A 27,956-nucleotide genomic window follows, 5' to 3' on the forward strand; every position below is an offset into this window, starting at 1 on the left:
TTTGGTTGAGAAGGTTTTCTCAATCCGTTGATGCTGAGTATAAGCTCATTCTAGGATTACCGTCCCACGTTGCCAGGAAGGTCCACACCCCTGGGAGTCATGTCCCACATAGACGGGGAGGGTGGCCTCTGCTAGGTTTTAAGTGAAGGCTCCGAGAAGCTGAGGCTCACTGTGGAAGGAACCACAATCCCTGAATTTGCTAGTGGAGAAGAGCTGCTCAGGTGAGCCTCTGACCAAGAACATCAGCATGAATAAACAAACATTTATAATGTTAGGCCAGTGAGAGTCCTGGGTTTATTTGTTACCACAGCATAGACTATCTATCCTAATACTATGCCATGATCTTCCTTGAGTGGAGGAAGGACACAGTATGGGATATACCTAAGTGTGTGGAGAGTAACTACAAAACAAAGCACATTTATTTTGTAATATAAGGGATACAAGGAAAGTACACACACACACACATACCTGGAAATAATGCATTCAAAAAGAAATCAACCAGTGAAACTCACATTTAATGGATTAGGCTAGCCATATGTCAAAATAACTGCAGTAACTCAAAAGCTCTTTACAGTAAGCCATGTGCTTCCATCATTACACCTATACCTTATTTGTTTGTTATGATTTAATATGTTGCAGTTGTCCTTTTTACAACAATCTCTTGGGAGTGTGATACTTTAAGACTCAATTACCATGCCCTGCCAATGTTGGGTTTTGGTATGTGTTATAAAGGACCAGCTGGAGGTCCCCACCAGCTTTCTGTATCTCAGGAAGGACTTCTTTAGCCACCAGCTGGGCTAACCAGCCAAATTTTCTAGTTGCAGCCCAAATTGTCTTTTAAATGCTGTAAAGTAACTTAAGTCTTTTAAAGAGCAGATTCAGCCAGCAAGAGGAAACATGCAAAAGGAAAAAGTAAGCTGCTTGACAGCATCAAAAGCAGGAGAAACGGCCCCTTTACAGCTGTAGGCAGCAAGTAATCTTATGGGTCCTTAGCAGGAACAGAGAGGGTCATTGGAACTGAGTGGGGCTGCTGTTTTCTTGACTGAGGATTCAGCTTAATCTGGAACCTGACTCCTGTCTTGACGTAAGAGCACTTAATGCAGAGCTATGTAAGTGCAGCAGTTTATCTAATTTAAAGACATAAAAATCTAAGGTCAGATTCTTACTTAGATTTGGTGTTTTTGACTTCAGAGAGATAAAATCATCATCTGCTTCAGCAGATAAAAGCTACTGGGGCCATGTGGAACTAAAATAGTTCTGCAGGCTCTCAGAGAAAAAGGGAAAATGAGAGTCAGTATCCCCAAGACTATATTAAGAAGCATTAATACAAAGTATGTTGGTGAGGTAGCAAAAACCTCATGAGGTCCTGATATCTCTAGCAGGCTTTAGATTACAAATACCTGATTTATAAAAGTCTCTGCTGAATGAACAGCAGGTTGCTTTTCTCTTTTCAAACCTCACTGAAAATGCCCCTTCCCCATTCCCAGCTCCAGTAGTCAGGCTGTTATGAGCCAATGGTGCCCCTGGTGACCAACCTGGGGAACCACCTGGCCCAAATGGTTTTCTAACTGTAGAGACCATCCTTTTACTCCTGTATACGTGCACAGCATTTCTGAAATCAAAAGGGAAAAAAGTTGCATGTAATGCTATGTATGAGTGTATATGTTATGGTATTTCCATTCCAAAAAAACTAAAATGGATAATTAAAATATTAAATTTTTTCACAGTCTTCAACCATGTATTTCTAATAGTTTGCACACATTTCATTCTTTAATGTTATTTTTAATTTCTTTAATTTTCATATTTCCTTCACGGTTGATCAGTGTTAATTGACTGAGACTTAAAATGTGCTCCTTTGAGAGTTATCGCTGCCTCAGTTGTTTTCTAGGTATGTGTATTACATATTATCTTTATGTTTTCATTTTCTTTCATAAAATAAAATATTAAAGAAAATCAGAATAAAGTATGAAATCACATGGAAAAACAGTACCAAACAAATTTGGCATGCTCTCCTACTGGCTTGCAGGAGGCTCAGTACAGATGTTCAGTTTGATCTTTTGCCAGATACCTGTGTTTACCATGTAACAGTACTGGTAGTTCAATGGTTGACATTATTTTGAAAATAAAGATCTGCTTATCATGTTTTATTTTTCTTTTTGAAGATTCTCCACTGTGGTGGTTTGGAACTGTATGGACTCCAGAAAATCATGCTCGTAAAGGTAATCCATTCTTGTGAGTGTAAACCCATTGTTAAGTAGGACCTTTTGATGAGTTACTTTGGTTAAGGTGTGGCCCAGGGTGGGACTTAATCTGCCAACTTGGAGTCCTTTATAAACGGGATGAATACAGAGAGAGAGAAAGAGAGAGATAAAGCCAGGGAAGCCAGAAGCTGAAAGCAACAAAACCCGAGAGAGAAGGGAGAGCCCGCAGATACTGCCATGGGCCCTGCCATGAAAGAGGAGGCAAGGATCTCTGGCAGCCGGTCTTTGGGAAGAAAACATCACTTTGGGGATGCCTTGATTTAGACATTTTCCTCAGCCTCAAAACTGTCAGTTAAACCTACCATTTCATGGTACCTGCTTTCAGTAGCCTAGGAAACTAAGATATCCATCCTGCTCTTTTTTTTCTTGATGCTGAATTAATTTTATTCCAGACAGGTTTTTTTGTTTTGTTTCCTTTGTCCACATGTATGCACATCCTTTTTAAGGAAAAGATATCTTCCTTTTGTCTTCTCTGTGTTTGTCTTTCAATTCTGTGTACAAGTGCAAACTCACCTATAGTAATGGCTGGGGTAAAAAGCCATATAAATCCTGGAGTGAAATAAGACCTTAAAAATTAGAGCAACAACCTCTAAAACCTTTCAAGTACCCAGATGTTTCTTCTTATGTCACAAATTTTTATATTCCTCTTCATTCTTTTTATTCTACTCTGCTTTTCTTTAAGTGCCAACTTCTAAGATAAATAAAAAGCTACTGACATTTTAATCACTGTTCTCTTTTATTTTCTGTTACAATTGCATGGTCTTAAATTTGCTTTAAACTGCAAACATGTTAATCTTAAGTGATAGCATGGCTTAAAAGAGCCTTTTGTTTGAGAGCCTAAGAATTAAGCATCTCTTACAATGTTTCTTGTAAAAATATACTCCAATTCCTGAACTAACCAACAGAGGGGAACTTCTGTGCTAACTTTATGAAAATTGTAGCCTATTTAACTCATGCAGGGATATAATAATATTTGTTGATAGTTTTAATAATAATAGCTACTTATTCAATGTTTTCTGTGTTTCTGGTACTACTTTAAGAAGGTTATATGCATTGACTCATTTAATCCCCACCACAGCACTCTCAAGTAGGGATTTTACATAATCCCATTTTACAGGCAGGTTTACTGAAGCACAGAGAGGTTAAGTCACTTAATGAAGCTCCCAGAGCTATTAAGTTGCAGAATATTTGACTTTAGGGTGACTGTATATGATTGTCTCTTTACAGAGTTTATTTTTTAACAGGTATAGTTTGAAATCTAAGGTAACTGCTGAGATTCATATGAAGGCTATCCTTGAAGGCAGGCAGCAAGTTATATTCTCTCTATATATATTTTAATTTTAAAAGTCTACATGTTTAATTTTTTAAAATACATAGTTTAGAGATTTTTTATATAAAGTTGATCTGGACCCAAACTAAGAGAAAGTTTGTCCTCTTACAATTCAATTTAATACAGGGAATTAATTTTTTTCTTGAAGTTTGTTTCCATAGAAACTATGATGTAAATTCATAGTTAGATAATTTGTTCAACTACTGGCAGGGGGAAAAATAGAAAGAGAACACTCCTTGATTTTTTAGAATATGCTTGAATATTAAAGTCAGTAAGAGTTTAATAGTTATTTTTGTGAAAGGAAGAGAGAGAATTGGTTTTGAGCTGTTTCAGGCTATGTCTGAAGGTTTTACTGAACTTAGGGTCCAGTCTATATTCTATAGTTTTTTGTTTCTCCTGTAATGTCAGCCCCTAACAGATTCTCAATAGGTGGCTATTGAAATTACTGGAGCAAGTTGGCAATACCTCTGTCTAATTGTTACCATTATATATCATACACAGGGTTTCTGTGGTCCTAATGTGCCCCTGGGAGGCATGCCTTAGAAAATGTGAAAAATGTCAGGGCTATAAATGTTGATTTCACCAGAAGAGCTGAAACGTGGCTAGGAGCTTGGGCATGGGGTGAGACAGCCCATGCAGCCAAGGTAGTGCTTGGCCAGGCCACTTTGTACCTGAGCAGCAGCTACATTCAGCCAGCAACCTTCATGTCCATGTTCTAAAGCCTTAGGTTCTACCTTCCTATCACTGCAAAATTGGTGGGGCCAGGCACACTGTGCATATTAAGAGTTCTTGTTGAAATAGCCTAACAAAAATAGTGGAGCAAAGTTCTTAGAGTTTTTTACTATAGGATGGGATGGGAGCAACTTTTGTGGAAGATTTTTCTAGACACTGTCTCAAATGTGTAGGCTTATGCTTATTTCCTCCCTGGCATGCTCAAGGCATTATTTGTTGAAACCAGAAACTGTACAAGCAGGCTGTTGAGGGAGAGCAAATTTAATGAAAAATTAAATTAAATTACTATGACAAGTAAGTAAGAAGCACATTTTAGAAAAGGAAGTCTTTAGAGTTGGTCAGACCTGGATTGGAATTCCAAGTTTGGCCACTTATAGGTCTTTGTGAATTTAGGCAAAGTTCCTATATGTTGTATTAAGTGGGAAAAATAATGCTGTTGTGAGAATTTAATGAGATAATGTGAATAAAAAATCTACCATACAGTAGCACTGAGTAAATATTGCTTTACTTCCCCCTGAATTCCCTTCCTGTGCTTCTGGCATATGAGAAAACAATTATGTAGAAATATGCTGGTCTAGGAGGGGAAAATAAACTAAACTTTCCTGTATTACCTTTTTATATGGATAAATATTTTTGCACTGCAAACATAAGCAGCACTTTAAAGACCTTTGAGACATTAATGATGTTTTCTCCAATGTATTTTTATTTCCTGAGCTCACTGCTAAAGGATGTGGAATGCTGCCCAATTCCCCTGCTCAGAGGCAAGCATGACTCAAAAGGAAGAACTCTAGAGATCTTCAAATGTTGTAGAGAAAATTCATTCATTAAATGAGAGTTAATGTGGGTCACATTCTTTTCCATTTTAACCGTCTATGATTCTAAAAAAAAGTTAAAGGACTTAGCATCCCCCCAGCTTGCCTTCCCCACCCCCAGCATCAGTTTCTTTCTCTGAACAACAGGTTGCTGTGCAGATTAAATTACTGCATATAAGCAATATAACACACAGTACACAAGTAAGACATGAGATTGTTACTATATCAATCGCCTTCAACAAGAGCTGATTATAGACTTGGACATCCACATATGTCTGATGGAAACAGGGAAAGTTATTGAAAATAACTGGTTATCTTTCCATCTTTTTATCATATATAATGATAATACATTGTGGTTTGTGCTTGGTGATGAGAAAGATTTTCTCTCACTGTTCCAGCACCCCCTAACTATGTGTGCTTTATTTTTGAAGGCCATTAACATGTTGAGAGCTACCAAAATGCTATTTCTATTTTATTACTCCTCTGATCACACATCTACCATAACTTTCAATTAAAATTCCTAATGGCATCCAAACTTCTAAGCCTAGTACTCAAGACCTTCCACCTGCTGATCCCAAACTATCCTTCTAATTTCATCTCCCACTCCTTTCCTCCCATGAATTCTCCTCTGTATCCAGTCTGGGCTCTTGATTCTCTTCTAAACAATCTTGTAAATTCTTGCCTTTGACTCTGCTTGAAATATCTTTCTCTTTCTCTCTACTGAGCCTGAATCCTTAAAAGCAGTATAGCTTAGTGGTTAGGTGCACAGCTCTGGAAGACACTATCTGGCTATGTCATCGCAGTTACACTGCTAATTGTTGATAAGTCCTTGGGCCGGTGACTTAACTTCCCTGGGCCTTAATTTCTTTGCCTGGAAAACAGAAGTCATAATAGTATCTATATTCTAGGCTTATTTAGAAGCTTTAAAGATAATTTATGTTAAGTATTTGAAACAATTCCTAGTGGATAGTGTGTGCCCAATAAATGCTAGTGTACTTTGTTCATTGCCTTTTCAGACCCGAGTCTTTTCTGACACCCAGTTTCACAATATTGACTCCTTTATCTAAACTCATATACTCTCCCTGCCACTCCTTTGGCACACATTCATTCATTCCACAAATATTTATTGAGAGACTACTGTGTGACACATGATGTTCTCAATGCTGTAAACAAAACAAGGTCACTGTCTTCATGGAGCTCTTATTCTAGCAGGGGGAGATAGTGAACAATTAAATAAGTAAAACATACAGTATGTCAGAGGGCAATAAATATGATAAGAAAAAATTACACAGGAGCTTAGGAATGCCAGGGTGGACATAGCCGTGTTGTGATTTAATGTAGGGTGGTCAGGGAAGCTCCTTGAAAAGGTGACCATGAGTAGAAACCCGAAGGAAGCACTGGAGAGCCATAGATAACTGGGGAAGAGTAAAAGGAGCAATGCCAAAGCTCAGCTAGCTCCTTGGAGGAGCACAAGGAGGTCAGGGTGACTAAAGCCTCACAAAAGCAAGGGAAGTGTGTTGGGGATGAGATCAAAGAGGTAGCAAGGGCTTTGAAGGTCATTGAAAGAGCTTTAGTTTTTTCTTTCCTGAGAAGGGAAACTGTTCGTACATAAGTGTCTTTTCCCCCTGGGTTCATTATCCGTCAATTGCATTCTCCTTCCACTTCCACCACAAGCTCCTTAAAGAGTTGTGGTAATACACTTTAACTCTTCCCACACCGCTCTGCTAAACCACCCTTGCCAAAGTCACCGCTGGACACTTTCAAGCCCTTTTCTTACTTGGCAGTTGGAACTGTTGACTCCTTCTTCTTGGTTTCTAGATCATAACTCTTTCCTAATTTTCTTGCCAACTATTATGGGTTGAATTATGCCCCACAAAAAAGATGTGGAAGTCCTAATTCCCAGCACCTCAGAATTTGATCTTATTAGAAAATAGGGTTGTTGCAGATGGAATGAGTTAAATTAAGATGAGGTCATACTGGAGTAGGATTGGCCCTTAATCCAATATAACTGGTCTCCTTATGAGAAGAGAAGAGACAGAGCAGAGGAGAAGGCCAGGTGACGATGGAGGACGAGGTTGAAGGGCTGCAGCTACAAGCCAGGGCACACCATGGATTGTCAGCAAACCCCTAGAAACACGGAGGAGGCAAGAAAGGATTCTTTCTCACAGCATTCAAAGGGAGCATGGCCCTGCTGACACCTTGATTTCAGACTTCCTGCCTCTAGAACTGAGACAATAAATTTCTGTTGTTTTAAACCACCCAGTTTGTGGTGCTTTGTGACAGCAGCCCCAGGAAACTAAGACATCACCATTTTGTCCTTCCTTTTCCAACCCTGTATCAGTTAGGATGGGTTTTGAATGCTCAGTAGTATTGTCAAGGATCCAGGCTCTTTCCCTCTGACCTGGTTCACTGATACATTACCTCCCTCCATGGTACAAGTGGTTCTGAAACCCCTGGTAGGTGATATTTGTATCTACTAGGACAGAGTCCCATACATTTCATGCCATTTCACCAGAAAGGCCTGCCCTGATCACTCTAAATAAAATATTATTGTACCTCAACCCATTATTCCTTATTTTCCATACTCAGCTTTCTCTTTTTAGGAATTATCAATATCTAACAAATATCTTTCTTTATTATCTGTCCCCTGCTACTATAATCTTCTTGAAAGCAAGAATTTTGTGCCCTGCTGTTTCCTCTGCTGAGCCTTGGCACTAGGTAGGAAATCAGTTGATGTTTGCTGAAGTTACACGAGTCTCATTTGCCAGGATTGGGTCACATACCCACTCTTAGTCCCGCAACTGGCAGAGGGGGAAGGGATTGCCATGCCTGGCTTCAACCAGTCATGATTCATCCTCAGAACTGAGTACATTGCTACTCAAAATTAAAGAATGAAGAATGGCTATTGGCGTGGGCAACCAACAGTGCCAAACAACTTTGGCCAGATTTTATTTCTCTACCTTTTCATCAGTGTTAACATTCCTCAGTATTCCTTCCTTGGCATTTTTCTCTTTACACCACAAACATTCTTCTTGGGTGATTCCATGTACTCCCTGCTATCACTTGTAGGCTGATGGTGCCCAAATGTATACCTCTAACAAAATTTCTCTTGGGCCCCAGACCTATACTAAGGTGACCAACTGTCTGGGTTTTCCCAGGACTCTCCTAGTTTTAGTCCTGAAAATCCTACATCTCAGGAAAACCCTAAGTCCCAGGTAAACTTAGACAGTTTGTCATCTTGCATCTGACTGTACAATATCTGACCTAGAATTCTCTTGAACTCCAGAGATATCTACATCTGCCTCTAAAAAGTCCCACAATTCCATAGACCCGTAGTCACCTCAAACTCAAAATGAACTGAATTTATCTTCTTCTACCCAAAATATATTCCTTTTCTTGAATTTCTTTAAGTGATAATATTACCACTACTTTTATAGTTCTTCAAATCAGAAACCTGGCATGCTGGTTTGAATCTGTTGTGTACCCCAGAAAAGCCAAGATCTTTAACCCTCATTAAATATTGTTGGGTGGGATCTTTTTGTTTCCATGGAGATGTGATCCATCCATTTGTGGATAGTAACCTTTTTTTTTTGTTTTTTTTTCTGTTTTTTTTTTTTGCATGGGCAAGCACCAGGAATTGAACTTGGGTCTCTGGCATGGCAGGCAAGAATTCTGTCACTGAGCCACTGTTGCACTGCCCTGTGGATGGTAACTTTTGATTAGATGGTTTCCATGGAGTTGTGTCTCCACTCATTCAAGGTGGGATTGTTTACTGGAGGCCTATAAGAGGGAATCATTTTGGTAAAAGCCGACACAGCTGATACAGCCAGAGACCTTTGGAGATGCATAAAGAAAATGCCCCTGGAGAAGCCATTGAAGAAGCCTCAAGAGAAAGCTAGAAGATGTCATATGCCTGTCCAGCTGAGAGAGAAATCTCGAATGTCTTTAGCCTTCTTGAGCCAGGGTATCATTCCCTGGTTTCCTTAGTTTAGACATTTTTATAGCCTTGCCTTAATTTGGACATTTTCATGGCTTTAAAACTGTAAACTTGCAACTTAATAAATTCCTTTTTTAAAAGCCGTTCCATTTCTGGTGTACTGCATTCCAGCAGCTTACAAACTAAAACACATGGTTGTCTACTGTTTCAGTTTGCTAAAGCTGACAGAATGCAATATACCAGAAATGGGTTGGCTTTTACAATGGGGATTTATTAAAATTTACAGTTCTTAGACAATGAAAATGTCCAACTCAAGGCCGCAATGGGATGATCCCTGGACTCTGAAGACAGGCTGCTGGTATACAGGGTACCTCTGTCACATGGAAAGACACAGGGCTAGTGTCTATTGGTCCTTCTCTCTGGGGTTTCAATGCTTTCAGCTTCTGATTTCAGTGGCTTCCTCTGTTTCCTGTGGATCCACTCTTAGCTTCTTTGGAGCTTTTCTCCGTAGGTTTCTCTTAAATTCATCTCTTAGCTTCACAAGGAGGCATATGCCTAGCAAGCCTAGGACACTAGCAATTAGGGTTTTGAACCCTCTGAACATGGAGAACCATGCTCCAAACAGATCACTTGGGTTCCACCCTATCCATGTTTATATGGGGACATGGGCTAGTTTTCTCATTTCATTGGTTATTTCTCTAATAGCTTTTCCTTGTTTGTCTGTTTGGAGGCAACAGTCAGTCCAGTTGAATTTTCCAGACTCCTCCCTCATCCGCTAAGAGATAATCTAGGGCCACCCAGTTTTGGTAAATGGCTGCCCGGATTTGTCCTACTTACTGGCTAGGGCTTCTAGGTTCTGTGAAGTTCTATTAGTTATTAGTTCCAGAACTGCTTGGAGGTGGATGATATTGTTGAGCATGTAGATGGGGGTTTGGTATCCCCACAGCCCATCCTGAGCCCAGGTGGTGGGCCCGTAATATTGGATTATTCATTCCGGGGGCCACTCATTATCTCCCAACTCCCTATGTGGATGTTGTCTGCCACTCCCTGTTTTTCTCTGAGTGCCCATAGGGGGTACCCGAGCTGGCTACCCCAGAACAGGGGGCCAAGAAGAAAGCTGGGCTAATGGTCCCGATTGTGCAGGACCCCATCCACCCAGCGGGCAGCTGGTTGTAGGCCGTTTTCCTGCATATCCAGTAAAATCCAGCCAGGGCTTGCCAAGGGCCGGGGGTATTTACATTGTTCCAATGCTTGGTCGCGTTAAGCATTTTATAAGGGATAGCTTGGCTGGCATTTTTATCCCCTTCTCAGACTGTCTGGCCTGCACCCTCATGAAGTACTCGCCTTCCTGAGCACACCAGTTCCCCCATGGGGACAGAGAATAATCGGCGCCATTGCGCCACACAGCGTTTTCCTATTATCACCATTGCCAGGCTCCACCAGCTGCCCTGGGGCTCTGGAAGGTCTGGAAAAGTAAGGTTTAGAGGGTTGGATTCCCCCCAGGGCTATCTAAGTCCACTGATCCCCGATCCCCATACCCCCACAAATATAACATGACATTACATTGAGGGAAGAGGCAATCTGCTCCAGTAGTTCAATGAACAGATTTTCTGCAGGTCTAGCTCTGGGGTAACTGGGGGGAGTTGGAACCTTTGTGCTTTGCTCTGGGGCTTCTGTGCTTTGTTTTGAATGACTGTGAATGTAGTAGGGGCTCCATCCGGATTTCGTGAGGGGTTTTAGATATTTGTGTAATGTAAAGAAACTCTCAGCTACTAGTCCCTGGCAGCTCCGCAATGTTCTGTCATAGTGGGAATATTGGGGTACTGCAAGAGCCACGACTGACTCCCCAGTGTATTTGGTAGGGTCAAAGGAGTCGCTATAGTGACTACAAGGTGGGGGGATAGCCTGGTGAAGTTTGGCTGTGACTGGAGGCGCTCTCCTATCCTTAGGGAAGAGATACCGATGATGACATAGTATCCTCAGGACATGCACATGCTATAGCTTAGAGTGACCGTTGCACAGGGAGAAGTGCTACATGATACAGGCTCTCCTTGCCAACAGAGGGAATTCTGCCACTGTACTTGGCAACTGGGAGTCCAGGCACTTTGAGGTGCCTAGGCAGAGAGTGTATTTTATGGTGTTAAACACGCATGTCAAAGTCTGACCCAGGCAGGTGGCATGGTGATAGCACACCACGGTGGTTTTCACCTCTTCCCCAGAATAAACAGTTTGGAGACATGCTTGGCATGCATTATCTCCTCCTGAAGGGACCAGAGGGACAGTGAGCAAACTTATGAGAGTGAGAAACATGATGACAGTTACAGAGTACCTGGGTAGAAAGGATCCCACCAGATTAAAGTGAAATTGGTCTCGGAGAAGAATTCCAGGCATCCTGCTTCCAGGAGAGCTAAGACTGGTAAATGAAGAACAAATGCAAAGAGCGAGAAAAAGGCAGTAAGTCAAAGACCCAGCAGGCCGGGATATCCATGTGTCGATTCCTCAATCTTCAGCCTTATGTCGATCAGTCAGCTTCCAGGGGGTACTGAAATAGGCCTTGGAGATCTCCTCAAGCTTTGGCCATGCATTGACTAGCTGCTTCGGGTGAGCTAGAGCAGGGCAGTGATGGTTATTCAGGCCTCAGTCGTGGGCTGGTCAGCTGATCTCAGCTGCGATGGAGAAGGGTGCCATGCGGTATGTTTCTACCCAACCTGAGAAGGTGTCGATGAATACCAGGAGATAGTGATACCCCTGGGCCCGCGGCAACTCTCTAAAGCCTACCTATAGGTTTTCAAATGGACTTAGTCCTGCTAGTAGGTTATGCAGGCCTCCAAATCTAGCACTAGGCTGCTTGGCGTTGTTCTTTTAGCAGGTAACACATCTCTTGCATGCTAGCTTTACCCAGGAAGGAAGCTTAGGTATGTAGAGGTGAGCGTTTAGACTGGGGGTGAGGGCCTTCTCTCCAAAGTGAGTCTGGCACTGGACATGCTATACTAGGGGACACACTAAGTTCCTGGGGATTAATTACAATGTGCCTATTGTGCAATACCCACCATCCCTCACGGCATTCCTTCCCTTCCTCGTGTAGTCAGTCACTCTCTGACTTGGAATATGTTGGCTGAATCTTCCACCACTGCAGTGGATGGGGAATGAAAGGAGCGATGAGCGGTTTGACTTTTGGGGGGAATACTAACTGCCCTAATGCTGCATATTTGGCAACCAAATCTGCCTCCTGGTTGCCCTTTGCCATTAAGGAGTTTCCCTTCTAGTGACCGTGGCAATGGATGATAGCCATGGCAGAGGGGGCCCAGACTGGGGGGACCAGGATTTCTGGCCCATGCTTGATGTGCTTTCCCCCTGCCGTTATTAGCCCTCACTCTTTGTATAACACCCCGTGCACATGTAGGGTTGTAAACACAACTTTGAGTTGGTGTAGATACTGATTTCTTGTCCTGTCGCCAACTGTAGCCCCCAGGTGAGGGCTATGAGCTCGGCCTTTGGGGCAGATGTTCCTGAGGGCAGGGCCTCTGCCTCTAGTATGTCTACTAGGGTGACAACTGCAAAGCCAGCATAACGTCTCCCATCTTTTACCATGCTGCTTCCATCAGTGACCAGTTCAATGCTGGGACATTTTAACAGTTGGTTTTTCAGGTCTGGGTAACTGAAGTAGACTTTGTCCATAGTCTCTATTTAGTCATGTTTTGGAGGCCCCAACCCGACAGGCAGCAGGGTGGTGGGGTTCAGGGCAGACACTGAGGTGCAAGTTTTGGGTTTCACACAAGGTGGCCTAGTACTTGGTAAGGCCTTGCATTTGACAACCAGAGGTGCCCCTTTTGCTCCATAAGATTGTTGACTGAATGGGGAGCCAGCACAGTCAGTTCCTGCCCAAATGTGACCTTTCCGGCCTCGTGGACTAGGAGGGTGGTGGCAGTGACAGCTCTTTGGCAGGAAGGTCAGCCTTGTGCTACATTCATTGTCCAGTTGCCTGGAGAGGTAGGCTACAGGCCTTTTCCATGACCCAAGGGTCTGGGTTAAGATCCTGATGACCGTCTCTTCCCGCTTATGAACAAACAGGGTTGAAGGGTTTATCCAAGTCCAGGAGGCCTAGACTTGGGGCCTGTGTGAGTGCCGCCCTTAGATGCTGGAAAGCATGCTCTTGTTCAGTCCCCCACTGGAATGGGTCCTTGCTGCCCCACTTTGTGACTTCATAGAGGGGTCTTGTTAAGAGCCCATAATTCAGAATCCAGACTCTGCAGAACCTTGTTGCCCCTTAAAACTCCCTGACTTGTTTCCTGGAAGTTGGTGTGGGAATGGCACAGACTACCTGCTTACGTTCGGGCCCCTTACTGTAGGTAAAAACCCAGTGTATTAGTTAGGGTTCACTAGAGAAACAGAATCAACAGGGAACACTCGCAAATATAAAATTTATAAAAGTGTCTCATGTGACCATGGGAAGCAGAGTCCAAAATCCGCAGGGCAGGCTATGAAGCCGACGATTCCAATGGAGGGTCTGGACAAACTCCACAGGAGAGGCTCACCAGCCAAGACAGGAAGCGCCTGTCTCTTCTGAATCTTCCTTAAAAGGCTTCCAGTGATCAGTTAAGCATTACGCATTGCAGAAGACACTCCCCTTTGGCTGATTACAAATGTAATTACAAATGTAATCAGCTGTGGATGCAGCTGACATGATCATCATTTAATTCTATGAAATGTCCTCATTGCAACAGACAGGCCAGCACTTGCCCAACCAGACAAACAGGTACCACCACTTAGCCAAGTTGACACATGCCCCTGACCATGACACCCAGATATCTGACTTGCTGCTGGCAAATTTGGGCCTTTTTCCAGGACACGCGGTATCTTGCCTAGTCCAGGTGACAGAGAAGGCGCTCCATCCCTCGCTTGCAGTCACTGAGGGATTCATCAGGAGGTCATATACATAATTGTAGGACAGTGCAGTTGTAATCTTCAGCTGGGAATGATTGTGGATCCCTCTCTAGTGCTTGCCCAAAAATAGTGGAGGAGTTATAGAGTCCAACTATGCTGTCTTTTGGTTCCCATGGAGGGTCTTTCCCACTCAAAGGTGAATATTTCCTGGCTGACTGGGGCTACCAGGATGCAGAAAAAGGCGTCCTTCAATCCAAGCATGAGAACCATCTGCCTTTCCCTGGGACCAGGCTGAGGAGGGTATATGGGTAAGGAACCATGGAGTGTATGGTTTCCGCAGCCATGTTGACTGCTTGCAGGTCTTGGACCATGCGAAATTTCCCTGTTTGAGCTTTCTTCACGGGTAGTGCCATGGCATGGTATTCCATGGGGAGTTGCAGGGCCAGATGATCTGGTGGGATTCCAGCCATGCTAAATGGCTTTGGATCCCTTCAAGGGCCCTCTGAGGGATTGGGTACTGTTGCACTGCCACAGGGCATGCCATGGGCTTCAGGGCAGTTACCACTGGGGGGCAGTGTTTGGCTAGGCCTGGTGGGTTGTGCTCAGCCCAGACACTTGGGATGTCTGGAAATGGCAGGTTAGGGCAGACCTCACCTCCTGCTTTAGGCCCTTCGTGCAACCGCCACTCTGCCCACTGGTGTGGTCAGAAACAGGATTTTCTGTGGGCCTTCAATTTTTAGAGAGTCTTCTCCCTCTGGGCCAAAAGTAATTTGGGCATACAGTTTTCTGAGGAGGTCCCATCCCAGTAGGGGCAGTGGGCACTCAGGCATGTACAGAAACTGGTGTGACAAGGAGTGGCCCCCAATGCTGCACTTTCTGGCCTTCAGGAATGGCTTCTTCCACACTATACTAGTGGCACCCACTGCATCTATTGTCCAGCTGGAAAATGGGCAAGCATCTCTCAGGGGCTGGGTTATCACTGAGTTTTGGCGCTGAAATCTACCATAAAGTCCATTGTTCGGCCCCTCAATTTTACTCTGACCATGGAGTCCCAGGGGCCTAAAAATATGGAACCTGGTCTGTCCTAATCACAGAGCTCATCGACAGCTACAGCAATGGTGTTGGGATCTGGATGAGGTCGGGGGCCAATTTCCCGTCTTCCCCTGGCCATTGATGAGGTGGTCTTTTTGGGACACTCATTTCTCCAGTGCCCCTCTTCCTTGAAGTAAGCATACTGGTTCCGTCTCAAGGGCGCTTGGGCTTACTGGGTTGTTCCTGACTGGGGCCCTTGGTCCCACTTTTCAAAGGCGGCAGCAATTATCTGTGCTTTTTATTTGAATTCTTGTTTCTTTTCTTTGGCCCCTACTTGATCCCAGTTGATGAACACCCTCATGGCCACTTCTATCAGCTGGCTCATGTTCATGTCTGCGAATCCCCCTAGTTTCTGGAGCTTATGCCAAATGTCGGGGGCTGCTTGTCCCACAAAGGCAGCATTTATCAATATTTGACTCTCTGGGGCCTCAGGATCGAACAGTGTATATTGGCAGAAGTTTCCATCAATTGCTCAAGGGCTCATCTGGCTTCTGCAAGACCTCTTTGACCTTGGTCATGTCCGGGTCCCACTTTGGACTGTCTTCCAGAAAACCGCAGGCAGAGTATTTGGACTGGGACTAAGGTGCCATCAGGGGCGCTCTCCTCCAGGTGCTTTTGTGCTGCTACTACCATGTGCTGGTGTTCTTTAGTGCTGAGGAGAGTTACAAGTAGCTGGTTGCACTCGGGCCAGGTGGGTTGGTGAGTCCGGACAATGGACTGAAACAGGTCAATCATTGCCTGGAGCCTCTCAGTGTAGGACGGCATATGATTCTTCCAGTTCAGCAGGTCAGTAGAAGTGTACATGAAGGTTCTTCTCCCCTCCTGAATGTCCCCCAGGGCATTGATATAGGGAGATCCTTGGGCTTCTTTCAGGGGCATTATGGGTGTGGCTGCGGATGGAGTGGTCACACCTGGCCAGGACCACAGTTGCCATGGCTCAGGGAATTCAAGAACAGCTGGACTCAGTAGGGCCTCAGGCAATGTTTTGGGGCTGTGGGAGGAGTCTGGGGTCACCACGGAGGAACTTGGCAGAGCCACAGGTGGAGACAACACAAAATAAGGCGGTGGGGGGCGGGGGTTCCCTTCTTCTTCTGGTGTACTGGATAGAACTGGGACCTTAGGCTTGCCAATTGGTTCCTTGTGGGATTTTTCCACTACTTGGGTGAGAAACACCTGGCACTGCCCATCAAAGCAAGTCTTCTTTTTTGCAACTTCCAGCCAGGTGATGATGTAGGGAAATTGATCTGGGTTTCAGGTGTCCCTGAAACTACAGTGACAGGCATCCCCATCACTACACTATAAACTGCCTTCACCTTTTCTAACTCAGAAGTTCCTTCAGATGGCCAATCTACCCCAAAGGTTGTTCACTATAGCTCACACAACTTCCTAAGTTGCCCAGGAGTCAGCTTGACTCCCCAGTCATCAGTAAAAGCCTTCTTAAAGTTGGACATCATGCACTGCAATGGTGTCTTACTGGCTTCTCCTCCCATATCGGTGGCACCAACGATTAGGGAGAGGGCTTACAAACAAACAACAGAAAAGTTTTGGACACACTGTTGCTTCATTTGGTCTGGCCTGGCCCTTAGCAAGGTCGCAGGAACCACAGGGTCTGAACTCACTTGCGGCCTGGTGCGTGGCTTCTATGGCCCAGGACTTCCTTTTACTCACACAGTCACACACACTTAACCGATACCACTCTTCCCAGAACCAGACCTGAAGACTTCCATTTCACTTGGTCATCTGAGCAGAGACCAAGGGGACTCAGGTAGTCTTGGGAGGCAATCAGGTTTCCCTTTCACTCAGGCTCCTTCGCCTTTTACGAGTGGTCTGATACCTAACATACCCTGGTGCTTACCAGTCAGATGGGCAGTGCTCCCAGAAACCTGGTTCCAGAAACTGTCCCGGATTCATCGCTCCTCTGGTGGTGACAGGTGCTCCACCTGGAGAGGTCAGGAATCTGGAAGATGGGGAAAACCCCAGTGCTGACATTGGATTCCGTCGGGTCTCCAGTCCAGGTGACACCGCCTCCATGTGTGAGGGAGGTGAGAATATCACCAGCCTCTCAATCCTGGACAGCCCCCAGAAATGTTGCATGAAACCAGGGAAAAGGCTGCAAGCCTCCGGGAAGTTATGTGAAACACTGGAAGAACCAGGATCGAGGCTCTGAAGTTTCAGGAAGCTCTCTTAGTCCATGAGCACAGGGCTCAGCCGAGTCACCTCTGAAAGTCTGAGCCCCCCAACAGGGGTTGTCACAGGGTTTTAAGGGAGGCACTTGGCTACGTGCCAATGTGCAGAAGGGGAGGGGTCTCTACAGGAATTTTTCTTATCCTGCCTACATGCAGTTTCAACTGTTCCTGGGCGAGTGTCCTGTCTACTTACAGTTTCAGTCGTCATCGGGACCTGGGAGACTTCTCAAAGGGGAAATGACCTGAGTAAATAGGGGCCTGTTGCTGTGAGAGGAAATGGCCTGGGCAAACAGGGGCTCCCTGCTACAGTTCCTCTTCGTAATAAGAGTTCTATCTGCCTGTTCATCTTTTTTCTCCGAGCATTTCCCACTTGCCCTATTGATCCAACCATCCTGAACTACTTCAGTTCTTGGAACATATCCTGTACTCTTATCATGCCACCTTTTCTCATCCTGACTGCTTTTGCTTAAGTCCTTTTTTCTCATTCCAGCTTACCTACCAGTCATCTGTCATGTTGCACTGTGGTTAAAGGTAGTTACAACTGGCTATGCCTAGTTATGGCAGCTCAGTTCTACCACTTCAGAGCTGTGTGACCTTTGGCAAGTCACTGAATTTCAGTGGAGCTCAGCTTCCTCTTCTGTAAAATGGGAATTTATTTTTTTTATTTTTTTAAACTTTTTTTATTAATTAAAAAAAATTAACAAACAAAACATTTAGCTATCATTCCATTCTACATATACAATCAGTAATTCTTAATATCATCACATAGCTGCACATTCATCATTTCTTAGTACATTTGCATCGATTTAGAAAAAGAAGTAAAAAGACAACAGAAAAAGAAATAAAATGATAATAGAGGAAAAAAAGACTATATATATACCATGCCCCTTACCCCTCACTTTCATTTACCACTATTTCAAACTGAATTTATTTTAACATTTGTTCCCCCTATTATTTATTTTTATTCCATATGTTCTACTCTTCTGTTGATATAGTAGCTAAAGGGAGCATCAGACATAAGGTTTTCACATTCACACAGTCTCATTGTGAAAGCTATATCATTGTTCAATCAAGAAACATGGCTACTGGAACACAGCTCTACATTTTCAGGCAATTCCCTCCAGCCTCTCCACTACATCTTGAACAATAAGGTGATATCTACTTAATGCATAAGAATAACCTCCAGGATAACCTCTTGACTCTGTTTGGAATCTCTCAGCCATTGCCACTTTGTCTCATTTTACTCTTCCCCCTTTTGGTGGAGAAGTTTCTCTCAATCCCTTGATGTTAATTCTCAGCTCATTCTAGAGTTTTTCTCAGTCCCTTGATGCTGAGTCTCAGCTCATTCCAGGATCTTTGTCCCACGTTGCCAGGAAGGTCCACACCCCTGGGAGTCATGTCCCCGGCAGAGAGGAGGAGGGTGGTGAGACTGCTCCTCACGTTGGCTGGAGAGAGAGGCCACATCTGAGCAACAAAAGAGGCTCTCTTGGGGGTGACTCTTAGGCCTAAATTTTAAGTAGACTTGACCTATCCTTTGTGGGGTTAAGTTTCAGATGAACAAACCCCAAGTCTGGGGGCTTAGCCTATAGCTTTGGTTGTCCACACTGCTTGTGAGAATATCAAGAATTCAACTTGGGCAAGTTGAATTTCTCCCCACTCTCACCATTCCCTGAAGGGGGCTTGCAAATACTTTTCTAGTCACTGATCAAATCATTCTGGGATTCATCGGGGGAGTAAAATGGGAATTTTATTGGCACCTACCATATAGGGTTGTAGAGAGGATGAAATGAGGTAGTAATCTCTCAATAATGTTAGCAATTATTACTACCAAGAATCAGTTTAGGCTTCTCTTCTTTTCTCCAAATCTTTTATTGAACCTCCTTCCCCGACCCTGACTTTGAATTGGAAAGACCTCCTCTGAGTTCCTGCAGCACCACTTAATTCAAGTATTGATCAAACTAATATAATGGGCCTTCTACTAATCTTTTCCATGAGGTGATCATCTTCATGGTGGTGGGGACTGTGACTTTATTATCTTTAACTCTCAGGGACTACCTTATGACCTGGACACAAGAACTCCCTTTTGCTCTATTTCTTTCCTGTTATTTCCCTGAAGGTAAAAACTGTGTTTTTATTGGATACATCATGGCTCTCTCTGCACCTCCTGTACATTTCATTTGATGGGACACATGTTCACTGTCAGCTCCCAGGAGTTGGCCTCTCTCCGAGTTTGGCTACCTCTCCTAGGCCATCAGAACCAGGAGGCAGGGTCCCCTAGTAGTAATCACACTGGCAACTGCCCAAGCCTTGAGATCAGAAGGAGGAGGATTGTAAACTGAGGGGCCCCCTGGGGCCCATATCTCTGTTAATAATACTTGTCTAAAAGTTATTTCTTGGTTAAAAAATATCACGTGCAGAAGGATTCCAAATAATTTATGTAGATGCTCCACCCTCAAGGAAGTGTGGGCTGTAGACAGTGTATATAGAGTAGAAAGTGTCAGGTTTCTCCATCTTTACAGTGGAGAAACCTGACAAACACCACCTCATCCAGATGATCAAAGTCAACATCAACAGTCATAAATCATGTTTATAGAATATACCCTTGATGTGATGAGATGAAAATGGCACTTTTCTTCTGTGCTCTTCCTTTCAAAACCCATAAGTAAGGTCTAATTATGAGAAAAATGCGAGGCAATTCCTGGGAAAACTAAAGATGGAATAGCCATGTGAGTCAAGCCCTTAGGCCTTTTTAAACTTCTACAAATGGATTTAATTCACTTACTTCCTTATGAGATATAAATATGTTCTTACTACTCTGTAACTGTTTTCTGGTTGGGTAGATACCTTTCATTGCTGTAAAGCAACTGCTCTGACAGTAGCAAAGAAATGTTTAGACTTCATGTTTCCCACTTAGGGAGAACCTACTTAATTTGCCCAGTGATAGAAGTACCCATTTTACAGGAAATGTAATTAAGGAACTCTTTAAGACTCTGTTGAATGAAGCTTTTCTGCCCCTACCACTCCCAGTCATCTGAGAAAATAGAATGGATTAATGGTAACTTGTACAATATCAGAGGGAACATTAGGTGCCGTGGCCAAAAGCTTTCCCTTAACTCTCATGGCCTTTAGGGTTGTTCTAACAAGAACTCAGAGACTATCCTAGTGTGAGCTAGTCACTGAGTATCCCATATATCCATGGGTCTCATCCCCTTCCTTGACTCTGCTCTTTTACCTTCCAATATTGTAATTGAGAAATCAGGATTTAAGGTATGATTTTGATTACTGAATCATTATATAGATATTCCTTTTTACTTTCTGGAATATTGGAGTAGACAGAGAGGAATACCTAAATTCTTAAACTATAAATCAGCTGCCCTGCTATCTGAAAAGATTGTCAAAGCCCTTATCTTGTGCCTTTGTGACTGTAAGAGCTGTTACTCCTTTACCTGGTCATTTTCTTGTAGGGCAAAGGCCCTAATGCTAATGAAGTCAGCCATTAACTATTCTCAGCCCCAGACATTTGGAAATTATATTGGCTAGACTCTGCTATTGAAAGATAACCGTCTCCCTTCCTTTTAGCGCACACCTTCAGTACTGAAGTGGTAGCTCTGTCTCTCTTCCTTTCAACTTATGTTAATACTGTTTCCTTCCCTGCTTTAAACTTACTACCTGAAATGACTTCATCTCCTTTGCTGAAGTGATAGCTCCACCTCCTCTCCTTTCAACTTATGTTCTCCTATTGAAATGATAATGATAACCCTGTATCCTTTTCTGCTTTGAACTTACTATCCAAAATGACCTCATCTCCTCTTGCTAAAAACCTTAAAAGTCTTGAACCCCCCCGCCCTGTTCTAGTTTGCTAGCTGCCGGAATGCAATATACCAGAAATGGAATGGCTTTTAAAAAGGGGAATTTAATAAGTTGCTAGTTTACAGTTCTAAGACTGAGAAAATATCCCAATTAAAACAAGTCTATAGAAATGTCCAGTCAAAGGAAAGATTCAGGGAAAGATACCTTGGTTCAAGAAGGCTGATGAAGTTCAGGGTTTCTCTCTCAAGGCAGAAGGCACATGGTAAACACAGTCAAGGTTTCTCCCTCAGCTGGAAGGGCACGTGGCGAGCACAGTGTCATCTGCTAGCTTTCTCTCTTGGCTTCCTGTTTCATGAAGCTCCCCGGGAGGTGTTTTCCTTCTTCATCTCCAAAGCACTGGCTAGTGGACTCTCTGCTTCATGGTGCTGCAGCATTCTCTGCTCTATCTGAATCTGTTTCATTCTCCAGAATGTTTCCTCTTTTATAGGACTCCAGAAACTAATCAAGACCCACCCAAATGGGTGGAGACATGCCTCTACCTAATCCATTTAACAACCACTCTTGATCAAATCACATCTCCAGGGAGATGATCTAATTACAGTTTCAAACATACAATACTAAATAGGGATTAGAAGAAACGGCTGCCTTTACAAAATGGAATTAGGATTAAAATATGGCTTTTCTAGGGTACATACATCATTTCAAACCAGCACACCCCTTAAACTCGGGGAGACAGATTCTGGGCCGTTAGGCTGTCTGCTCTCCTACTACATGCATAGTAATAAACTCTTTCTCTTTTTGAAACCCTGGGGTCTCAGGAATTGGTTATTGAGCACATCGGGCAAAAGAATCCATGGCCTTTGTCCAGTAATAATATGACAAAATGATAGAGGATTAATGCAGAACATCCAAGTTTATCAACTCGTCCAGGCAGGATAAACCTCAGGACCCCCTGCATACCTTCAGTCTAGAGAACTGGCTTATTATAAATGATACCAATGAAAGACTGCTCTGGAACATCCTTGGGAGGGACTTTATAAAAAGGCAGAAAGCATCATGAAGACAATCACTTTCCCAAGAAACTCAGTCGATACCAGGCAGCTAGTTGTAAGCAGTTTCTACCCAAGACTTGGAATCAGGATTCAGAAGGCTAGGAGTCATTGACTGTCATGCTTTTCTTGTCTCTTTCTTTTCCTTTTATTGGCTGTCTTACCTCTCTCTGTTTAATGTTTTTAATTGCTAAAATGAGGTTCTAAAAGTTCCTCCCTGTAATCTTTTTTACTTTGGCTAAATAAGAGGACCAACAAAGAAAGTGCTACCTAACCTACAAATATCAGACCCTTTCTCTACAGACTCAGGGTGAGGATGGGATTTGTTTTCCCTGCTAATCCCAAGTGAGGCATTATGAAAACAACTAAGCAATATTGTTCCAGACCTTATCATTCTCATGCTAATATTTGTTTCCACAATCACTGTCTTCTCCACTGTTCAACCACTCGATTGACAAATGACCAGAATTCAACTACAAATGCAAAAGTTATAGGAAGTCCTGGTTCCTGTTATTACTAGAATCTCAGACAGCTATTGTCAGAAGTTGTATAAACCCAGAGCACTGAACAAACCAAGATATGGCCAAATCATGGTATTGGACTCAGTTTCCCTGACCAAGATGAGAGATTGTGACACCCTGAAGAGCTAGAATTTTCCACTGTGATCTTAGCCTACATTTGTTCCCCACAGCTCTACCACTCCATCCCCTTGCACAGAACTTTAGCCCCCATCTGTTCCTCTCCATCCCTTTGTTTGGGTAATGCAGATTACCCAAACAATGACTGCTAATCCTAATGAACGATTCCTCTGTTCCCCAAACCAGCTGAACTTTGACAGACTCTTCCTGCTAAAGCTGCATGAAACATTCTGCCTTCTATCCCTAAATTGGCCTCCCCTTCTGAGATTTCCTTTGCCAGGCACTCTCTAACAGAAGGTTTATGCTAAGGGGCTACAGTAAATTTTTTTCCACATAAGTAATAATTAAACTTTCTAAAATACCCTTTGGGGAATACCTACAGTCCTTTCAGAATCACTGTGGGAAACAGATTAAGATAAATGTGAAGAAACAGAGTTTTGGGGAGACCTGAAGAAGACAATTCAGAAATTAACCTTAAAGTCACATGAATGAAAGAATGAAGAAATCTTGGAGCTGTAACAGAATAGAGCGATTCAAATTGTGTTTGAAGGGCATCATCTGCCAAACTTCTGTACGGGTCCCCCTCAAACCTAATAAATTTGCATTTCCCAGGCAAACTGGGAAATTGGAATGTGATTGGTTTTGTTTGTTTTTGCTTTTTTTTGGTACCAAAATCCTGGATGTGAGTGGTTTTTATCATTAGGGGGGTTTGGAATACACTGTTTTCAGGCTGTCTTCTTATGTGAAGCATTTTAACAAGGTCCTCAGGTAACTGGTTTGCAAATCTTTGTTTGAGAAGCACTGGCTTAGGGTACCTGAAACTGCAAATGTTTGATTCCCAATGTTTGAACAGAACAACTGTTGGTCTCTTCCAGAGGGCAGTTGCCAAAGCCCATGGAAGTGGGCCCCCATCCTCTTATGTCATAGGTTATATATATATATACATACACAAACATTTTTTACATGGGAGGCACTGGAAATTGAACCTGAGTCTCAGGCATGGCAGGTGGGAACTCTGCCACTGAGCCCCCATTGCCCACCCCATAGGTAATATTTTATTGGAAAAAGTTTTTACAGATGAGAAAATTGGAAACCTGGAGAAGTATAGTGTAGCTGTGGAAAGAAAACTGAAGTAGGATTAAGCAAGTTTGAGCTCCAGAGTTTAGGGGTTGCAGTTTGCCTAGAAGGGAGTGTTGGGGAACTTGTCTTGAAACTGCATTTGCAAACAATTTTTCCTTGAATTGAATCTTTTTTGAAGCTGCTAGGAGAGGGGGCTCATGGCCAAAGATACCTTGGCTACCTTTGGAGTATCAAAGAAAAATGTACACTGGACAATGTGAAACAGGTATGGATGACTTTATTCATAGCTCCCATGGTAGAGTAGAGAGAGTAGAACACTGAAGTAGAGAATAGAGCTCTGTTCGAAACCAAGGACAGTAAGCTTTGTAAAGGCTGGGAGTGGGTTGAAGACGTGGGTGGAAGGGTGAAAGGTTGATCACTGAGATGGGGTGATGAAGTTACTGAGGTTGCAATTAGGAACACTTGGGCCCCATGAGGGAAGAAAAGGCAAATAAGGAACCACCTAATTAGGGGCCTCTCAGGTGTCTGGATACTGTAAGAGCAGAGGGAGAGGGAGGTCAGGGACCTGGAGTCACGGAGAAAACTGTCTAAATTTTAGTCCAGCTAAAGGGAAGCTAAGGCCATCTTGGTCAGGGGCCTCCACTGCTCTTGGACAGACCACCTTATCTTATTAGACCTTAAGTTTTACTCCTGTAAAAAATGAGGACTTAGAAAGGGACAAGGTTCCTTTCATCTTTAAGATTTTTGAAAACTGGAAATGGGCTTTTTTTCACTACTGAAAATTAAAGACAAGTTCACTTGTAATGTTTCATTAGTAATACTATTTTAAAACAAAACTCATTGGCCTCTGACTTTACACAAGTCTTTCATTCACTGCTCTGTAATGTCTCTGTATGATTTCATATCAGTAATATTGTAAGTAAGGAGCTTTTAACTACTTGGTGATCTCCAGGAAGAATATAACTGGTGGGAATGTTAAAACAGTACATCCATTTTGGAAAACTATTTGGCAGTTTCTTATAACATTAAACATGTACTTACCCTATGTTCTGGTTTGAAACTGTTGTATACCCCAGAAAGGCCACGTTGTTTAATCTGAATTCAACATTGCTATGTGGGATCTTTTTGATTAACTTGCTTCCATGGAGATGTGTTTCTACCTGTTCTAGTTTGCTAGCTGCCAGAATGCAACACACCAGAGATGGATTGGCTTTTAATAAAAGGGGACTTTTTTCGTCAGTTCTTCAGAGGAAAGGAAGCTAACTTTTTACTGAAGCTCCTTCTTACGTGGGAAGGCACAGGATGGTCTCTGCTGGCCGTCTCTCCAGGCCCCTGGGTTCCAACAACTTTCCCCGGGGTGACTTCTTTCTGTATCTCCAAAGGCCTAGGCTGAGCTGCAAGTGCTGAGATGAGAAATGCTGAGCTGTTTAGGCTGTGCGACCTTGTGCTCTCTCATTTAAGCACCAGCCAATTAAGTCAAACATCATTCATTGCATCAGGCACGCCTCCTAAGCTGCAGATATAATTAGCAACAGATGAGGTTCACGTATCATTGGCTCATGGCCACAGCAACAGAACTAGGTGCCTTCACCTGGCCAAGTTGACAACTGAATCTAACTACCACACTACCCATTCAAGGTACGGTTGCTTACTAGAGTCGTTTAAGAGGGAACTATTTTGGAAAAAGTTTTAGAGCTAAGAGGAGACCCAAATGTTTGAAGATACAGAAAGAAAACACCCCTGGAGAAGCTGTGTGAAATGAAAAACCAAAGGAACAGCAGAAGCCAGCCATGTACCTTCCCAGATTGGCCTTTCTTGAGTCAAGGTATCTTTCTTTGGATGCCTTAGTTTGGACATTTTCATGGCCTAAGAACTATAAAATCATAACTTAATAAATTCCCATTATAAAAGCCAACCCATTTATTGTATACTGCATTTCTAGCACCATTTAACAAACCAATACACCCTATGACCCAGCAATTCTACTCCTAGGTACAACTCAAGAGTTGTATCAGAATGCTCATAACAACTTTATAGTTTTATCAATAATGGCCCCAAACTGGAAATAATCCAGTATCAATAAACAGGAAAATGGATAAGCAAAATTGAAGCATGTTCATACAATGGAATACTACTGAACAATAACAAGGAGCAAATCACCAATATATGCAAGAACAAGGGTGAATCTCAAAAGCATGTTGAGCAAAGGAAGCCAGGTACAAAGGAGTTCATACTGTATAATTCTATTTACATGAAACTCTAGAACAGGTAAACTAATCTGTGGAGACAGAAATTAGAACAGGGGTTACCTGGAGTACGGAGTGGATGGGAGAGGCTGACTGCAAAGGGGCAGGAAAGAAGTTTCTGGGGTGACAGGTATTCTTTATCTTGGTAGGTGTGGCTTACCTGGCATATGTATTCATGAAACTGTTTGCTTAAGATTTGTGCCATTTCCCTGTGTGTAAACTATACCTCAAACATTTTTTTTTTTAAAGGAAAAGAGATCCCTACCCTCATAGAAAGTCCCTGTCTTCATGGTGTTGCTGCATTTCAGCTTCCAGGTCCTTGGCTGTACCATGAGAAAGAATTTGAGTGCACAGCACAGATAGAGCAAGTAGGTAAGAAAGTTATCAGGTACACATGTAAGAGGACATGTGAGCACTCTCACAAAGAGGTGAGAAAGATGAGAGGCAATAGGCAATGTGAGACCATTTGCCTTTATAGATTAGCTTTACTTATTCTCCCTCCTCCCTTCCTTGATCAGGGCTTTCTCCTGATTTCTTCTCCCCTCCCTTCTCTTAAGGGTGGTGCCTGGTGGTAGATAGTGCGTTTGACTCTACCCTTCTCTGTAGTGATCCACTCAGGTGAGGGTCATTTGCCTTCAGCTGGGTTGTCTGTTCCCAGGTGTTTCTTATAAGCAGGTAGCCTCTGGGCAGGTTGTCTATGGGGACACAGAACTTCTTGACCTTGATAAACTGTCCTTGCTCAAGGACTTCTCTCCCCTCTCCAGGTCCCGATCTAGCCTGCCTCAACTTTCCCATCAGAGAGTTCTTGACCCTTAATCTTAAGGGTTGCTGAGGGACAAGGTTCCATCTTCTGTAGCTCCTTCTGTCTTATGCGGGGGTGTGAGTGGGGGGGGGGTGGGGTGGGTATAGGCCTTACCTGAGTGGGGGTAGAACTTTCTGCCTATCTCATTTAAACCGAGAGGGGAGGAGACCAGAGGGATGGTAGGAACGACTGAAAATCCTCACATCAGCATTAGTTTGTTGTGAAAGGCTTCTGGTCTGGAGGAAATAAAGTTGGTGAGAAGCCTAAAAATGCAGGGTCAATTAATAGCAAGAGGATAGAAGTGAGTGGGCCTAGGAGAGGCATTAGCTAAGTGAGAATGGGGAAGAGGGAAGGAAATGATTATTTTTCATGTCCAGGAGTGAATTCCAGCTAGGCAGCTCATTTCTGCTTAAGTGGGGAATAAGAGGGTGCACGTACCAAGTTAAGAGGTGTGGGGATGAGGCTTAGAAGGGGCTTGATTGATTGGGCTGCAGCTTTGGCTGCCTTGTCATCCCAGTTATTAGAGAGATGTTATAATTTTTTTTGATGGCCAGGGCAATGAATTAACTTCTGTTTTTCTGTTGGTAAGAGAATTGGGGTTTTACCTTTTGTCAAAAATGCTTGCTCTTTTTCACACTGCTGCATGAGCATGCAGGACCAGGAAAGCATATTTGGTATTTATTTTAGTTTATAAATGCTGCTGGAATGCAATATACCAGAAATGGAATAGCTTTTAAAAAGGGAATTTATTAAGTTGTTATAAAAATGTTCAAACTAAAGTATCCAGGCAAAGATACCTTGGCTCAAGAAGGCCAATGAGTCCTGAACACCTCTGTGAGCTGGGAAGGCATGTTGCTGACATCTGCTAGGGTCTTTGGCTTCTCCTTTCAAAATGCCCCCAGCTTCCCTGGGGGGCATTTTCTTTCTGCATCTCCAAATGTCTGAGTCTACTGTTGGCTTTGAAGCGTTTTCCGAAATGGTTCCCTCTTAAAGGACTCCAGGAAGCAACCACACCTTGAATGGGTAGAAACACATCCGTATGGAAACCACCTAATCAGAAGGTCCCACCCACAACTGGGTGGGTCATATCTCCAAGG

The 27,956-nt window shown here is 43.3% G+C and overlaps 1 protein-coding gene across 1 annotated transcript in view; it reads left to right on the forward strand.

Annotated features, from left to right (window-relative positions):
* LOC143691649 (uncharacterized) overlaps positions 1 to 26,888 on the forward strand; it is a 61,155-nt gene extending 34,267 nt beyond the window's left edge. Inside the window, exons 2-4 of the mRNA XM_077170454.1 lie at positions 2,163 to 2,219; positions 23,990 to 24,076; positions 26,307 to 26,888. Coding sequence (XP_077026569.1) covers positions 24,052 to 24,076; positions 26,307 to 26,632 — 351 coding nt within the window. The 5' untranslated portion in view covers positions 2,163 to 2,219; positions 23,990 to 24,051 and the 3' untranslated portion in view covers positions 26,633 to 26,888. The remainder of the gene's footprint in view (positions 1 to 2,162; positions 2,220 to 23,989; positions 24,077 to 26,306) is intronic.
* The last annotated feature ends 1,068 nt before the right edge of the window (positions 26,889 to 27,956 follow it).

The sequence above is a fragment of the Tamandua tetradactyla genome, chromosome 7 (genome assembly GCF_023851605.1).
Source record: "Tamandua tetradactyla isolate mTamTet1 chromosome 7, mTamTet1.pri, whole genome shotgun sequence".
NCBI lineage: Eukaryota > Metazoa > Chordata > Mammalia > Pilosa > Myrmecophagidae > Tamandua > Tamandua tetradactyla.